At 41.4% G+C, this 18,079-nt stretch overlaps 1 protein-coding gene across 1 annotated transcript in view; it reads right to left on the reverse strand.

Annotated features, from left to right (window-relative positions):
* Positions 1–18,079, reverse strand: part of DNAH14 (dynein axonemal heavy chain 14) — a 496,436-nt gene that overhangs the window by 127,637 nt on the left and 350,720 nt on the right. Inside the window, 6 exon segments of the mRNA XM_030558364.1 lie at positions 109–217; positions 2,654–2,835; positions 11,446–11,637; positions 13,563–13,724; positions 16,104–16,212; positions 16,214–16,299. Coding sequence (XP_030414224.1) covers positions 109–217; positions 2,654–2,835; positions 11,446–11,637; positions 13,563–13,724; positions 16,104–16,212; positions 16,214–16,299 — 840 coding nt within the window.

An 18,079-nucleotide genomic window follows, 5' to 3' on the forward strand; every position in this document is an offset into this window, starting at 1 on the left:
ACAAGTAGGTTTTAGGTCCTGAATTTTGTGGAGAGGAGGAGGTGGAATGGGAGGTCACAGAAGATTTTTAAAGCCCACTACAGAAAGTAATTTGTAATTAAAACATACCTTTGATTTTTGCTCTATCTGAGGGCCAAGGGTAAGCAACTCTTCTTGCATTTCTGCAACCAGTGATGTTGCTTCCAGAAGCTTGGTCAGACCATTGTGAAAACAAGCCCTACAAATAAAAATTAAGTTGCAATGTGCATTATCTAGTTGTGTACTTTTATTTTATTTGTCATTAAAGATAACAGCCCAGTTTCATTCAACGGTCTATGTTAACTTCTGCTCTGGGAAAATCTGACTGAAGGAGTGGAGAGGTAGATAGTAGCAGTGGAAATCTGCTACAACCTCCCCTCCAATGAAGGCCCACAAAAGGCCAACACAGCCCAAATATTTGCAGTACGGGTTGGAGAGATGGTCTGGGAAGTGAATTCAGAGGTGAGCTGATTTACCACATCCACTGAGGAATCATACCTGGCAGGGTTACTATGTGGTCCCAACTGTAAAGATGGAGTTGCAGGATAGAAACAGGATTGTGGGGGTAATTTTGTTGCCCCAGGGAGAGATTAGCTTGTCCAGGAAAATATAGTTTACAACTACTTCCACTTGCTTGGGTGCCGCTAGTGTAACAAATGTATTTTAGGTGGTTTGTAATATTTTGAAACATCCTCTAATATATGGATAGTGTGAAGATTAAGTAAAATATAAGTTATTATATATTGACTTTGGGATCTTTAGAAATAATTAGGGCTTCCAAGCAATTAAAAAAATTAATCACGATTAATTGTGCGATTATTTACACTGTTAAACAATAAAATACCATTTATATAAATATTTTTGAATGTTTTCTACATTTTCTAATATACTGATTTCAATTACAACACATAATACAAAGTGTACAGTGCTCACTTTATATTTATTTTTTATTACAAATATTTGCACTGTAAAAAACAGAATAGTATTTTTCAATTCACCTCATACAAGTACTGTAGTGCAATCTCTTTATCTTGAAAGTTGAACTTACAAATGTAGAGTTATGAACAAAAATCATTGCATTAAAAATAAAACAATATAAAATTTCAGAACTAACAAGTCCACTCAGTCCTAGTTCTTGTTCAGCTAATCACTCAGACAAACAAGTTTGTTTACATTTGCAGGAGATAATGCTGCCAGCTTCTTGTTTACAATATCACCTGAAAGTGAGAACAGGCATTCGCATGGCACTGTTGTAGCTGGCGTCACAAGATATTTATGTCCCAGATGTGCTAAAGATTCATACATCCCTTCGTGCTTCAGCCACCATTCCAGAGGACATACGTCTATGCTGATGATGGGTTCTGCTTGATAACAATCCAAAGCAGTGCAGACCAGCGCATGTTCATTTTCATCATCTGAGTCAGATGTCACCACAAGAAGGTTCATTTTCTTTTTTTTCGGTGGTTCAGGTTCTGTAATTTCCGCATCGGAGTGTTGCTCTTTTAAGACTTCTGAAAGCATACTCCACACCTTGTCCCTCTCAGATTTTGGAGGACACTTCAGATTCTTAAATCATGGGTCTACTGCTGTAGCTATTTCACATTGGTACTTCCTTTGCATTTTGTCAAATCTGCAGTGAAAGTGTTCTTAAAATGAACAATGTGCTGAGTTATCATCCGAGACTGCTGTAATATGAAATATATGGCAGAATGCGGGTAAAACAGAGCACAGGAGACATACAGTTCTCCCCCAAGGAGTTCAGTCAAAAATGTAATTAATGCATTATTTTTTTAATGAGCGTCATCAGCATGGAAGCATCTCCTCTGGAATGGTGGCCAAAGTATGAAGGGACATACAAATATTTAGCATATTTGGCACAAAAATACCTTGCAATGCCGGCTACAAACGTGCCATGTGAACGTTTGTTCTCACTTTCTGGTGACATTGTAAATAAGAAGTGGACAGCATTATCTCCTTTAAATGTAAACAAACTTGTTGGTCTGAGCATTTGTAGGCTCTGAAGTTTTACATTGTTTTGAGTGCAGTTATGTAACAAAAAAAATCTACATTTGTAAGTTGCACTTTTACGACAAAGAGATTGCACTATACTACTTGTATGAGGTGAATTGAAAAATACTATTGCTTTTATCATTTTTACAGTGCAGATATTTGTAATCATAAATAATATACACTTTGATTTCAATTACAACACAGAATATAATATACATGAAAATGTAGAAAAATAGCCAAAATATTTAATAAATTTCAGTTGGTATTCTATTGTTTAACAGTGTGATTAAAACTGCAATTAATTGCGATTCATTTTTTTGAGTTAATCACATGAGTTAACTGTGATTAATCAACAGTCCTAGAAATAATATCCGGTAACTTCACATATAAAATTATGCATGTTAAATGAGTAATTGTGCATGCAATCACTCTTACACATCTGTATTCTTTTGCACAATATTAGTGCATACACGCTCATAGATTTAACAAGGATATTTTAGGTGTCCAATTCTGAAAATTTGACCCATTGTGTTTGGTTTTGATATTTTGCTCCTTTGAAGTAGGATATTTTATGTGGCTATACATTGCAGCAGAGCATAATGGGAAAATGTTATTAATTTCTCACCTGTTAAACAGACTTTTCTTTTTTGTATTCTGTAATATGCTTGAAAAGGTGTCTATGAATTGCAAATAGCTATTAGGAGTGATGTAGTAGTGCCTTTTAGTTTCCTTCAAATATTTCTCAGTTGTTGTAGATGCACTTTTGTGGATTTCAACACATACCTGGGCAACTATGTTTGTTAAGTTCTGGAAGGCAACATGATTTTAAATAAAGATGAAAAAGTAAAATCTTTATATTTTTTTAAGTCATAGTATTCATTTTTGTTTATATTTTGGTTCACATAACATTGTTAAATGCACAGGAAATAATAAGTTAATAAAATGATGCTTATTAATATTAATTAATGCTTATTATATTAGTATTCATAGTTATAATAACAGAAAGTAATAAAATAATGCTTCATATACTGGCACGCAAAGTTAATAGAAAATTTAAATTATGTACCTGTAACCAGAATTCTTTGAAATGGACTTTGGATATCCCCACTCAGGGGATTGTCATAGCTCAGGGGTCGGCAACCTTTCGGAACTGGTGTGCCGAGTTTTCATTAATTCACTCTAATTTAAGGTTTCGCGTGCCAATAATACATTTTAACCTTTTTAGAAGGTCTCTTTCTATAAGTCTATAATATATAATATATAACTAAACTATTGTTGTATGTAAAGTAAATAAGGTTTTTAAAATGTTTAAGAAGCTTCATTTAAAATTAAATTAAAATGTAAAGCCCCCTGGACTGGTGGTCAGGACCTGGGCAGCGTGAGTGCCACTGAAAATCAGCTCGTGTGCCGCCTTCGGCACCAGTGCCATAGGTTGCCTACCCCTGTCCTAGCGGATGCAACTTAGGCAATTAAACCTTCTTGTAACAGTGTCTCTTAGAGTGATCAAGTGTTCTTCCTACCTCTCTTCTCTGTTCCTGGATATTCTGAGGGTGAAGCTATAAAAGGGAGCATGACACCCTCTGCCAGCTCAACTCCTTCCACCACTTTCCCAGAGTGAAGTTTTATTAGGACTCCAAAGAAGATAGGAAGGTGGGCAGGGAATGTGAATATGCAGAGTCTATCTCAAAAAACTCGAGTTACAGGTTAATTCCTTCTTGGAGAGTCCTCTGAATATTCCCACTCACAGGAGAATTTGGCAATCAATACCCCATGAATGGATCGTGGGACTTGGAGTTCTAACTGAATAGAAAATGAAGTAGTGCCCTACAAAACTAAGTGTCTGATCTACACAGTAGATCTAGGGAACAGTGTTTTGTAAATGTATGTATAGAGCTCCCTGTACCAGCCTTACAGATCTCAGCAACTGGAACATTTCTAAGACATGCCATAGCAGTACCCATTGCTCTGGTCCTAACCCCAGCAATGGTCCAGCAGTCATCTATACCTCTCATGGCTCATGTAATATCGACAACAGTATGATCACGGGCTCTGACAATGACAGTGAAAAAGATGCCAGTGTTCGCCATGTGGGTGTTTCCAAGTGGTCTTACGTTCATCGCTTAGTCAGATCAATCATGAACATACAGCTTGCACCACACCATAAACAACCAAAAGGAATGTGAAAGAGATTTAACATCAAGGCACTTCAAAAACAAGCTATTTGCGAGACTCTTCAGCAACACCTCATTGAGAGGCTCTCTGACTTTCCTGACAATATCAACAACATCTAAACACACTGGAAGCAATTCAAGACCATCATTCACAAGGCATGTGCTGAATCAATTGGATAGTCCACTCACTGCCATATGGATTGGTTTGATGACAACAATAAGGAAATCATAGCACTTATTCACTAGAAGAGAAGTGCATTTTGCACTTGGCAAAATGAATCCTCTAATCAGTAAATACCAGAGACTTATCATTGGCTTAAAGCTGTGTTCAAAGGAAGCTGCATGACATTAAGAATCAGTGGTGACAAGCATAGGCCATGGAGATCTAGAGTTCTGCTGATCAGCATGACATGAGAAGCTTTTTTCAAGCAACAAAAGCCATCTACGTTCAAATGGCACAACCCCTCTGCGATCTCAGGACAACTTCATCTTTCTTAAGGACAATGGCCTTCAAGCAATGTTGGAAGTAACATTGTGAGACTCTGTTGAACCGTGAATCGGAAGTCTCAACTGCCACCAGTCAGTCTATTCCTCAGCATCCAGTAATAGAACTGCTTGCTACCCCCTGCCATCTTCTGAGGAAGATTGGCATCACTCAGACAAGAAACAACAAGGTGCCAGGCCCAGATGGCATCCCTGGGAGGTTTTCAAAGGTGGTGGAATAGCCAGAGGTGAAAGTAAGCCGGTCCAGTCCAGTTCGGCACACCAGCAAGAGCCAGTACGCTGTGGCAGACCGCACTGGCTTCCGCGGCCAGGATTAAAAGGGCTCTGGGCTCCCAGCAGCGGCAGAGAGCTCCAAGCCCTTTAAATCCCACCCGCAGTTTCGGCGGCTGGGCTGGGGCCGGGATTTAAAGGGCTCAGAGCTCCCTGCCGCTGTGGAGAGCCCAGAGCCCTTTAAATCCCGCCTGCAGCTTCAGCATCCGGGCTTTAAAGGGCTCGGAGTTCCCTGCAGCCGTGGGAGCCCTGAGCCCTTTAAATCCCAGCTGGAGCTGTGGTGGGGATTTAAAGGGCCCGGAGCTCTGTGGTGGCCGGAGCCCCACGCCCTTTAATTTGCCTGAGATCTCTGGGTTGATTTAAAGGCCCTGGGGCTCCCAGCCACAGATGGTACCCCAGGGTATTTAAATCTTGAGAGGCCTCGCCTCTTCCAGTTGAGGCCACGCCTTTACCGGATGAGGCCATGCCCCCTCGAGACTCCGGCAGTACCGGTAAGTCCTGTAAGTTACTTTCACCCCTGGGATAGCATTTGTGCAAAAACTGCATAAACTTTTTGTTAGAATTTGGGTTAATGAGGAAATTCCATCCAACCTAAAGAATGCCAATATTATGACAATTTTTAAGGAAGGGGACAAGTCAATGTGCAGGAGTTACTGAGGTATTGCCCTACTCTCCATTTCTGGGAATGTCCTTGCTTGCATCCTTTTGAACTGTCTCCTCCCTCTTGCTGAAGATGTCCTTCCAGAATCCCAGTATGGTCTCAGACTGTCTCAGAACACCATCAACATGATTTTTGTTGCATAACAGATCCAACAGAAGTGTAGAGAACAACACCAGCCATTGTTTATGGCTAAAGCGATGATTTAGTCATGGATATTTTTAGTAAAAGTCATGGACAAGTCACAGGCAATAAACAAAAATTCATGGACCGTGACCTGTCCGTGACTTGTACCATAAATACCCCTGCCTATATCTTAGCTGGGGTGCTGCTGCTCTGGGAGAGTGGGCCAGGGGACAGCTGCTCAGGAGAGCACCAGCTGCTGGGGACTGCTGAGCAGTGGCTGTTCTAGCCGCCCCTGGTGCTACCTCCCCCACTACTCCGGCTGCCCCTGGAACTGCTGCTCAGGCAGTCCCCAGGGCCAGCTGCACCTGCCGCTGCTCAGGTGGTCCCCAGGGCCAGCTTCCTGGGGACACCCAAGCAGCGTCCAGGGTGGATGGCCCTGGGGCCACGCCGGCAGTGCCTGTTGTAGCTGGCTGCAGAGCCGCTCCAGCAGGAGCCTATCACAGCTTGGGACTTTCCCTCAAGAATGGTAAGACTAAAGTGCTCCACCAGCCTGTCCCCACACTAATTGCCCCCATTCTCCCACAAATTGTCACCGGTGGTGGACCCTTGGAAAGCTGAACATTTCTTTACTTTGGTAGCCACCTCTCCCAGACAGCCAATCTCAATGTAATGATTAAACATAGCATCCATTGCGCCAATGTGTCCTTTGGAAAGTTGCTCCGTTGTGTCTTTACTGACAGAGATCTGCGGATGGAAACTAAGATCCTGGTCTACAATACCATAGTGATTCCTACCCTTCCTTATGGGTGCGAGACATGAGTGACATACTGAAGCCTTCTTAAGCATCTGGAGTGCTGCCTTAGGAAGATTCTCCATGTCAGATGGGAAGAGCATTGCACCAATACCAGCATTCTCTCTGCAGCTAACATCACATGTTGAGGTGAAGATTAGGAATAGGGCTCCATGTCTGTCACGGAAGTCACAGATTCTGTAACTTTCTGCGACCTCCGTGACTTCTGCAGCTGCCAGTGTGGCAGACCCCAGGAACACCTAAGCAGCTGGCCCTGGTACCAGCTGGTCAGGTGGCCCCGGGGACAGCCACACTGCTGCTGCTGGAGTAGCTCCATAGCCAGCTACACCGGCCACTGCTGGAGAGGCCCTGGAGCCAGCCGCACTGGCCACTGCTCAGGTGACCCCAGGCACTTGGCCCCGGGGACCACCTGAGCAGCGATCGGTGCAGCTGGCCCTGGAGACTGCCTGAGCAGTGGTCCCGTGGGTGGCCACAGCAGCGGCAGGTGAGCGGCCCCTGGCAGTAGTCCCAGGGATGGGCGGAGCAGTGAGGGGTGGATGGCCCCGGGGGCATGCCCCCTTTCCAAGCAGCGAAACTCCCCCCCCCAGCTAAGATTTAGTTAGTGATATTTATAGTACAAGTCATGCACAGGTCACGGGCCATGAATTTTTGTTTATTGCCCATGATTTGTCCATGATTTTACTAAAAATATCCATGACTATATCATGGCCTTAATTATGAAACATCAACTTAACTGAGCTGATAATTGTGTGTGGATGGCCGATACTCCCCTTCTGAAGCAAGTCCTCTTTTCTCAACTTAGTGATGGGAAAAGGATCTGTGGGGGACAGAGGAAAAGCTACAAGAACACCCTGAAAATATATTTTAAGAAGGGAGGCATTGCACCAATTGGGAAGAGCTGGCTGGCAATAGACTGCAATATTGTTGCATCATACATCAAGCCTCAGTCTGTTTTGAAGAGAATTGCCTTGCTCAAGTGGCTGAGAAATGGCTGAGGAGGAAGGAAAAGATACTGCATCCTGGCCAGAAGTTGTGCTCTTTCCAAGCAACCACCTATCACATATATGAAAAAAACACGTAAAGCACAAATTTGACTCCTTAGCCATCTTAAGTTTCATCAATGACTTTTCCCCTGGCAGACATCATCCTCATATCAAGGGATAGCCTGACGACGGCCTGTCATAAACAGATAGCTAAGGGTTAATGTCTCTTTCACCTGAAACACCTGACCAGAGAACCAATCAGGAAACCGGATTTTTTCAACTTTGGGTGGAGGGAATTGTGTGTCTGAGGTCTTTGTTTTCTGTCTGCCTGCTTTCTCTGAGCTTTGGAGAAGTAGTTCTGTTTTCTAATCTTTTGTTTCTAAGTGTAAGGACCAAGAGATCAGATAGTAAGTTATATGGTTTCTTTTCTTTGGTATTTGCATGAATATAAGTGCTGGAGTGCTTTGATTTGTATTCTTTTTGAATAAGGCTGTTTATTCAATATTCTTTTAAGCAATTAGCCCTGTATTGTATCATCTTAATACAGAGAGACCATTTGTATTTTTTCTTTCTTTTTTATATAAAGCTTTCTTTTAAGACCTGTTGAAGTTTTCTTTACTTCAGGGAAATTGAGTCTATACTCACCAGGGAATTGGTGGGAGGAAGAAATCGGGGAGATCTGTGTGTTGGATTGCTAGCCTGATTTTGCATTCCCTCTGGGGGGAATAGGAAAGTACTTTTTGTTTCCAGGATTGGGAACAGAGAGGGGGGAGTCTCTGTGTAGTTTCACAGAGCTTGTGTCTGTGTATCTCTCCAGGAGCACCTGGAGGGAGGAAGGGAAAAAGGATTATTTCCCTTTGTTGTGAGACTCAAGGGATTTGGGTCTTGGGGTCCCCAGGGAAGGTTTTTCAAGGGGACCAGAGTGCCCCAAAACACTCTAATTTTTTTGGGTGGTGGCAGCAAGTACCAGGTCCAAGCTGGTAGCTAAGCTTGGAGGTTTTCATGCTAACCCCCATATTTTGGACGCTAAGGTCCAGATCTGGGAATAAGGTTATAACACGGCCTAACCCCATCAAGGGGAGGAATGGATGCTATCTTTAACATTTTTCCACACACTGTCTAACTCAGGTCTTTGGAGCGGAGCCTGAAGCTGGAGTGGAGCAATTCAAAAATTTGATTGCTCCAAATCCCTGGTCTAACATATCTAGATAATGATTGTGAAGAGGTAATGTGACCTTTAGGATTGTCAGAACATGAAATAAAGAGATTGGGAGACTTACAAAATTACTTAGCCCTATTAAGATAGTAAGCTAAAGCAGGGGTTCTTAACCTTTTTCTTTCTGAGGCCCTCACAACATGCTGTAAAAACTCCATGGCCCACAACTGGTTTTCTCCATATAAAAGACAGGGCTGGCATTAGGAGGTAGCAAGCAGGACAATAGCCTGGGGCCTCATGCCACAGGGTCCCTATGAAGCTGAACTGCTCAGGCTTCAGCTTCAGCCCCAGGCGGTGGGGCTCAAGGCCTCGGACTTCAGTTTTCTGACCTTGGCCCCAGCAAGTCTAATGCTAACCCTGCTTGATGGACCTCCTGAAACCTTCTCAGGGCCGTCCAGGGGCCCCAGATCCTGGTTGAGAACCCACTGAGCTAAAGCACTCTTGGTGTTTAAAGTATATGTCTTTGAGTCTTATTTAAGCATGAAGTCTAGGAAAGTGTGACACAGAGGCCCATAGGTGTCAACTGGCAAAGGGTTCACTGTACTTTAAGAGCAATTCCTGCCTCAGACCTGACAAATTCTCTACACCAAATATACTGCTTTTATGGTACTTATTCATAAAGGGCAACAGGTGAGGTTTCTATCAAATACTTGTAACTTACTGATACTCCTAATCATTGTGAGATGTGCATACAGGTAATATTTAAGGAATAATGTATCTATATATTGAAAATTAAGCCCCTATGGCCTTGGAGTGAAAGTGAATCACCGAGGACTAATATGTCTCTGTGATGTCCCATTCAAGTGGGAGGGAGCTGTAACTCCTCCCTGGCTAGCTGATTATGTAATTATTACTCAATTGTCTATTTCTGCACCTACCCAATTCTTGTGTCACCTGAGATCTCTGTAAGAGATGTTTTTATGATTTCTTCCAGGTTACTGATATAAGTATTAAACAGTGTAGGGCAAAGACCCTTGCAGGACCCCTGGAAATGCACAACCTACTCAAAGATGATTCCTCATTTACAATTAAAATTTTCCCCAAATACAGAACAGAAATATTTATTGAATACTCCTACCTTTTCGCATTATTATTGATAATTCTATCATTTCTATCTAGTAATGGACCAATACCATTCTCAGGATTCTTTTTGTTCCTAATATATCAAAAACCTCCTCCTATCTTAAATTCTACTGGCAATCGATTTCTCCTTGTGTCCTATTGCTTCTCTTTTTATAGGCTTGCCCCCAGAATGTTTGGGAAAGTGGAGGACAGGGGGTTGGAGGAGAGCCTGAGTTCTAAGGATACAACTATACTGCAACCTGAGGTGTTACTGCAGCACAGGTAGAGATAGCTATCGTAGCTAAAAATAGTACTGTAGATGAAGCAGCATAGGCTTCAAGGTGGGCTAGTCACATGATACACACCCAGGGTCCACAGTATGCTTGTACAGCTTGCACTGATGCCTGTGCCAGTGCATCTACACTGATACTTTTAGTCATGGTAGTGTGGGCAAAGCCAGAGCAGGTTTATCCATGCTGCCCTCACACCTTGGATTGCAGTGCAGACATACCCTCTGGGACACTGCTATAAGAAGGTTCCACCATTTACACTGCACCATTTGACATGTCCCATGAGTGGGAATATGAAAAGGATACTTGAATAAGAATTTCAGCTCTTGTTGCCAACTGAAAACCTGTACAGTTTTATTACAAATGAGGACACTGAAAAATACAAAGGGTCAAATTCTGTCAAAGTCACAGAATCCGTGACTTCCAAAGACCTTTGTGACTTCAGCCAGCGTCGGATGAGAGCTGCAGGGTCCTCTGGAGCTCCCAGCCTACCCCCAGCTGCCCAGGCTCCCCATTTTGTCATGGATATTTTTAGCAAAAGTCAGGGCCAGGTCACAGGCTTCCATTAATTTTTAATTATTGTCTATGACCTGTCCATGACTTTTACTAAAATATCCATGACAAAACCTTAGCCTTAGTTATAATGATAAAAATGAAGCCAATAGATTTGCACCAATGTAAGTGAGGGAAGACTCTGACCCATCATGTTTGACAATTAGGCCCTGGAAAAATATGTGAACATATACATTGAGAATGGCAAAATTTTCCTAGTCACTGTTTTTGCAAAAAATGAAAAGTCACTTCACATCAATTGCAGCTTGGTTAAAATTTCCTTTAATGAAAAGCAGTTTTCTATAGAAAACAGCTTTTACAAAATTCACCATAAGCCAAGCCAAAAATTATACATCACCATGGAAGTGGGAAAAATAATTATACTCATTTTTGCAATGTAGTAATAATTTTATTTTATATCATCCTGACAACTGTTTTTTCTACTGCTCCTTGTTATTGCACCTCACCATGTAGGTCTCATTTTATATCAAATTGGTGTTTTAACAATGATCTGACATACATTCTATGGGCCTGATTCTTTTCTCAGTTATACTGGTTTTACACCAGTTTAGCCCTATTGGCTTCAATGAAATTATTCCTGATTTGTACTCATGTAACAAATGCAAAACTCAGGTCCAGACCTAGATTGTCATTTCAATCTCTGCTGAATTTGGCTCTGCTATTTCCATGTTGTCTGAATCTGGTATCAAATGCACAATAAATGAAAAAGTGTTAACTACAGTTAAAAAAAAGTAAGTTCTATTATTACGCTACCTCATTGTCATCACAAATGTCTTCATGGCTAAAGTAGCTTTTTGCAACATGCAGGAGAGCTTCTTCAGGCCAGTTGTCGTACCAGTCAATGGTAGAGCAATTAACAATGGAAGGATATATCCGACAAAGTTGACGGAAGTTAAGTCCTGCAGGACTTGTTGCCAAAACAATATGAAGCTTGCTACGTACTCTCTGAAATAAAGGTTTAATTTTGGCAGGGGGAATTACAGTTACATATCTCTTTTCCCAAATCTGTTTGCTGGCTGTAATTATTTTATTAAAAAAATTATGTTAAGATTACTACTTTTTACTAATGTAATGCTCTCTTTTTTAAGTGACAACAATACTGTACAAATACATGATCAACAATGTAAAAATTTACCTAATCATTTTTAAGTCACGCATTTAAGACTATAAAAAACACAGTACAAAATATTAAAATACCAAAAAGAAAAGGCAGACAGCTCAAATACTTAGTGAATTTGATAGCTCATAATATCCTTGATCTTGCAGTCCCTACACATGCTTAATTCTTAGAGTAAATAGGAGTTACACATTCATATGGACAGTTGTGATGGAAATTTGTTGACATACTGTGACACCCAGTACTCCATGTTCACCACGTTAATATGGTTATGATATATTTTGTACAAAGTATGCTTTGTGATGTATCATTTGAAAATTTATAATCTGCTGAATATCATTGTCCTGTTAAGATGTGTGTAACAACACTGTGTGTAAAGTGGTGAGATTTTACTGTATGATTGTTACTGAAATATGTTGTAATTCTGGGTAACACCCACAAACCAGTTTCTCAGAGACAAAGACACACTGGCATGCCAGCAAAGTGCTAAAGCGCCATTACCTACTTAATTGGCTATTCACCATCAGGGCGGGAAGATATAAACAAAGAATTTACATTTCCTCCCAGAAGCTTTTCAAACCTCACAGACAGAGGAGACTGTTTGCCTGTACCCCAGTAGGACTAATCCTCAAAGAGGGGAGTAGGATAAAAGAATGGGAGACAGTGACCTCCACCTTACCACTTCCCCTCCATCTCTATTGACAGCAACTGCACTGCTTGAAAGACAAAAGAAGTATCATTGAACTGGAGGACTGGTCCTGGCCTGGCGGTTTTCAAGCCAGCACAGACTGCTATAAGCTTTCGTTGAGAAAAACTTCTTTCTGCTTTTAAACCTATTACCCTTGATAAAGTTTAGGTATTAGTTTGTGTGTTTATCCTTTTATTTCTTTTTAACTAATTCTGATTTTTAAGCCTTATCACTTGTAATCACTTAAAAACCATCTTTCTCTGTTAATACACTTGTTTTGGCTGAAGTGCTTGAGAATCTCTACTTAGGTCAACAAGCCTAGTGCATAAACATTACCCAGTGTTGGAATGTTGGACTATCTATGAGCTTATACTGTTCAGAGGGCTATTGAGCAGTGTAAAACACATATTTCTGGTGCATAAGACTGGGAGTGGGAATATGTGGGTGTCACTCTATATGTAATTCATGAATGGCTGGGCATAGCATTCATGTATTCAGCTCGGAGTGACTTTACATGCTGGTGGCTGCGAGTGAGCAGAGCCAAGATGGGTTGCTGTTCACCAGCAAAGCAGTGTAAAAGGCATCTCAGGTTGGACAGCTAAGGGGACATAGCAGTCCATCAGTTCAGACTGCACCCTATGGAATGTCACACAGACCATCTCTTTAGTTTTCTTTTTATGAAGAAGAAAAAACATTTCAGTAAATCAAATACTTAAGTAAGCATCCTAGATTGTTGAATGTAAAAACAAAGAGTGAAATATGATGCAAAATATAATTTTTAAAATTCAAGACTACTACTATTAAAAATTATATGAAATAATATATACGTGGCAAAATTTTCAAAACATTTAAGTGACTAAGTTCCATTTTCAAAAGTGATTTAAGTGCCTCAGTAACTTTTGACTTAGGTAGACATCTTTGAAATGGTCTTAGATACAGCTACCTACTCCTGCTTACACTGATGACAATGGCAAAACTATTGTTCAACTGGAACAGGGTCTAGACCTTGGACATTTTGATAAAAAAGTTTGAAATTCTCTAAAATTAATGTATTTGAAACAGTACCTGCATGAAAAATGAAAGAATAGCTTCTCTGCTGTTAGTGTAGTTAGCCTTTTCGACAACAGCTGTAAGCTTCACAACAATACCTTCCAACTCCTCCTTATCAAATAAATCAAGCACTTCTCCAGAATTCAGAATGCAGCTCAAATGTTCTAAAAAAGAATCCTAGGGTAAAGAACAACAATTAGTAATCCCTGCAAAACTTGTTACTTATTTCCTTTTAAAACTAATACAGTATAACATAAAGCATTTTTAGGGCTGAAGACTTGTCACAGTGGTAAAAATATCACAGATACAGTGATTTCTTGGTTAATCTGTGACTTTTTTTTGTGTCTGTAATTTTAATAAAGGGGAGTTTCCCAAACAGTGGATTGCAAACCAGTAGATTCCGCGGAGGTTCTAAATGAGTCACTGGCTCGGTTTGCAGAAGAGGTCAGGGAGGGGGAGAAGTTGGAGAGTGAGTCTGACCCACACTGTCCCACATGCTGGGCCCAGTTCCCCTCTCAGGTAATGTGACCTGGCACAAAGGGTTGCAGCACTGCCCGGCCAAATTTGTTTGAGTGGCATTACAACCTGTGAGGGTCATAGTAGTACTCACTCAGGTTTGGCTCAGCCACATTTCTGTCATGACAGAGAGATGATCAGGCCAAACCTGAACGGTGCTGTAACTTTGTGTGCCAGGGCGCAATGCCTCAACTGGGGAGCCAGTTCCAGTCGTATGGGACAGGAGCCACCACTGTGGGATGAGTACAGAACAGGCTCCAGCTTTTCCTGACCCACCTTAGGGCCTCCCCTCTGCACTGGGTGGGGATTAGGTTTGCAGTGCTGGGGTGGAGGGAGCTGCTGTGGAAAGTCGGTGCCCCTTCTGCAGGGATTTATGTAGACTGTATTTAAAGAGATATAACTGACTTTTCATATCTGTGACTTTACACACCACTGCCCCCTAAATACATGACTTTTACTACATTTACCAAGACTTTTCTGTGATTTTTGATAAAAAATAAAGTGACAAATTTGTAACCCTAAGCATTACTGTATTTGGATTACAATTAGGACAGTTGGACCATTTTAGAAAAAGAGGAATTAACTTAAATCTTTGCCTGCAACTCAGATGAAACCTGAAACTTCTCTAAGGTGAAAAAACTGGTTAACTTTACATTATCTATTAATTTTCATATGCTTTCTCATCCTGCTTTTTTGGCTAAAACTGGAAAAAGAAATACCACAAAAGAGGCCATTTTCTTATTTCCTCTGACCCCATTAACAAAAGTGCTGAAATTTTATATGAAGGTCTATACCTGTCAGGTTTCCAGTCCAGTTGTCAGAGCAAAAAGATTTGCTCTGTACAAGCACCAGAACAAAATATTAAAAAATTCCCAATCATTGATAGCACCAAATATTAGGTTTTTGTCTTCATTGGGCACATACATATAACATCCACAAGTACAAAAAATATACATAATGATGCATGCAGGTACACCACGAAACCCGTGGCCATGAGTGCCTTTTCAAGCATAAAGTCAAATACCTCGTTCTTTCAAGTATGGGTGAACTGTGAATTTATCTTGGTAATTAATCAACTTCTTGAAGTGTATGATTGCGTTTAAATGTTTCATTTTTTTCTTTCTGTTCAAATTGGTGCCTATTTTTTCACATCACTGTGAAATAGGAACACAGTTTAGGAAAAAGGACGTTTCTCACTATATAGCAGGGGTAGGCAACCTATAGCACACGTGCCGAAGGCAGCACACGAGCTGACTTTCAGCGGCACTCACACTGCCCTGATCCTGGCCACTGGTCCGGAAGGCTCTGCATTTTAATTTAATTTTAAATGAAGCTTCTTAAACATTTTAAAATCCTTGTTTACTTTACATACAATAGTTTAGTTATATATTATAGACTTAAAGAAAGATACCTTCTAAAAATGTATCACTGGCATGCGAAACCTTAAATTAGAGTGAATAAGTGAAGACTCGGCACACCACTTCTGAAAGGTTGCCGATCCCTGCTATATAGCATATAGGCGGAACCCAATACTGCACCACTGAAATCAATGGGAGTTTTGCTATTGAGTTTAAAAGGAAGCACGACCAAACTTTTAAAGAGACCAGTTTTCAGCCCATGGTCTCCATTTGTTTGTACAAAACATATTTGTATCCGCACAATGGTACAACTCTAAGGGTATGTCTACACTACCTGCCAGACTGGCGGGTAGTGATTGCTCTATCGGGGATCAATGTATTGTGTCTCGTCTAGACACGATACATTAATCCCCAAACGCGCTCCCTATCGACTCTGGAAATCCACCAGGGCAAGAGGCGGAAGCGGAGTCAACGGGGGGAGAGGCGGCCGTCGATCCTGTGCCGCAAGGACACAAAGTAAGTGATTCTAAGTCGATCTAAGATATGTTGACTTCAACTACACTATTCTCGTAGCTGAAGTTGCATATCTTAGATCGATCCCCCCAGTGTAGACCAGGCCTAAAACAAGCATGCATGCAAGTACTCTAACTTTAGCAAAAACATAACATAAGAAAGCATTTACCTGAACTATATCTGGATCAGTGATGAGCAAAACAGTGTTCTGGCCCTCCAGCCCTGTTTGTCTATAGACTCTTTTCAGGTCCTCTATGAAATCTGTGTAGCTGTACTGGGGTAACAGACAACCTAAAGAGACTACAGTTTGCTAAATAACAGGCAAGGGTTGCACAGGTTATTTTCCCATTTCCATCCAGGCCAATCTGCAGAAAGATATTAGTTATTTTGCCTATCTATCTATCTACGCACACACACACACTCATGCAGATGGTTTGAGAATCTCTTCACTATAGATTGAGAAGAAAAATATAAAATGAAATAACTGTACAACTACAGATATTAGAGAGACAAGGAAGGCGAGGTAATATCTTTTATTGGACCAACTTCTATTGGTGAGAAAAGTTGGTCCAATAAAAGATATTACTGCACCCATCGGGTCTATCTCTTGGAACCAATATGGCTACGACACAGCATACAATTACAGAGATGACTATCAGTTCACCAGATAGTTGCTGAAGCAGTTCTGCACTTGAATGTGTAGCTCTGGAAGGCAGCATGCAGTTGTTTCCACTTTTTTCTGTGCACCAGTTTATTTGCTTCAGTTAGAGTACTGAGATGACATAAATGCTATGCAGCGGGACATGACAGACATTTAAACACCTTTATACAATTCCATTCACTTCAGGCAATTTTTATTCATCATTAATAACATTCACTCCTTGTAAAGGGATTCCAACACTCTTTAGAACAGTAGATAAATATTATTAACTTCATTTTACAGACAGAAACACCGAGGCATGGAAAGGTTAAGCTGTCTGTCCATGGTCATAAAATGAGTCACTGGTATAGCCAAAAACAGAACCTAGATCTTCTAAATTCCAGGTTCTTGCCATAGATTCTAAACCATCTTGCCGTCTACATTATCATCAGATATTGTATCATCAGATATTGTAGTATTAGAGCTAGATTCACAAAAGGACTTAGATGCCTAACTGCCACTTCAGGTCCCTAAATCACAGAATCAACCCTCTAGTTACCTGCCCTTGAACCCTGTAGGTACCTAAAAATCACACTACGTCTATTTTTTGCAGTAAAAGTACCCTAATCAGCTATGTTTTCTGCTTCTGAACATGTGCACTGAAGCTTCATGCCAGGTATCTGTATGCCTATGACATTTATAATCCACACTGGCCCTTATATCTTCATTATTTGTAGGGATTGACTGTATCATGAGAGTGGAGTTATGGCCCTGAGCTCCAAAATGTCAACTTCTGAATAGTCCAGCTGCCGCTGATAGTATGATCTTGCAGATGAGCTCCCCATTCTAGAAGGGATGTGTCCAAAACTACTGTGACAGTGGAGGGGGGTGGGGGGAGGATGGAGATGGTTTTTGATATCCCTGAGCATATCTTGTCTGGATTGTTCCACCAATAGAGGGAAAGTAGCATATGACATGGAATGGAAAGAATTTTGTTTAGACTGTGTCTGCTGGTGATGTAAACTGCTCTGAGTCAGGCCTGAAGCAGCAGAGATGTAGGTGAGTGTAGGGTGACCAGATGTCCTGATTTTATAGGGATAGTTTCCAATTTTCAGAGTTTTTCTTATACAGGTGCCTATTACCCCCCTCCCGATTTTTCACACTTACTATCTGGTCACCCTAGGTGAGTATCTAGGGTGGCAAAGGTGCATGTGTCATGTGACCAAGGAATTGTAGATACGACCTGGCAGCTACCTGAGAGCAGGGCTGGCTCCAGGGACCAGAACAGCAAGCTGGTGCTTTGGGGCAGCCCATGGAACGGGGTGGCACGTCTGGGTCTTCGGCGACAATTCAGCGGCGGATCCCTCAGTCCCTCTCGGAGGGAAGAACTGGCCGCTGAACTGCCACCGAAGAATGAAGCAGTACGGTAGAGCAGCCGTCGAAGTGCCACCGATTGCAGCTTTTTTTTTTCTCTTTTTTCTCTTCGCTGCTTGGAGCAGCAAAAA

The sequence above is a fragment of the Gopherus evgoodei genome, chromosome 3 (assembly GCF_007399415.2).
Source record: "Gopherus evgoodei ecotype Sinaloan lineage chromosome 3, rGopEvg1_v1.p, whole genome shotgun sequence".
In the NCBI taxonomy this organism is placed as follows: Eukaryota; Metazoa; Chordata; order Testudines; family Testudinidae; genus Gopherus; species Gopherus evgoodei.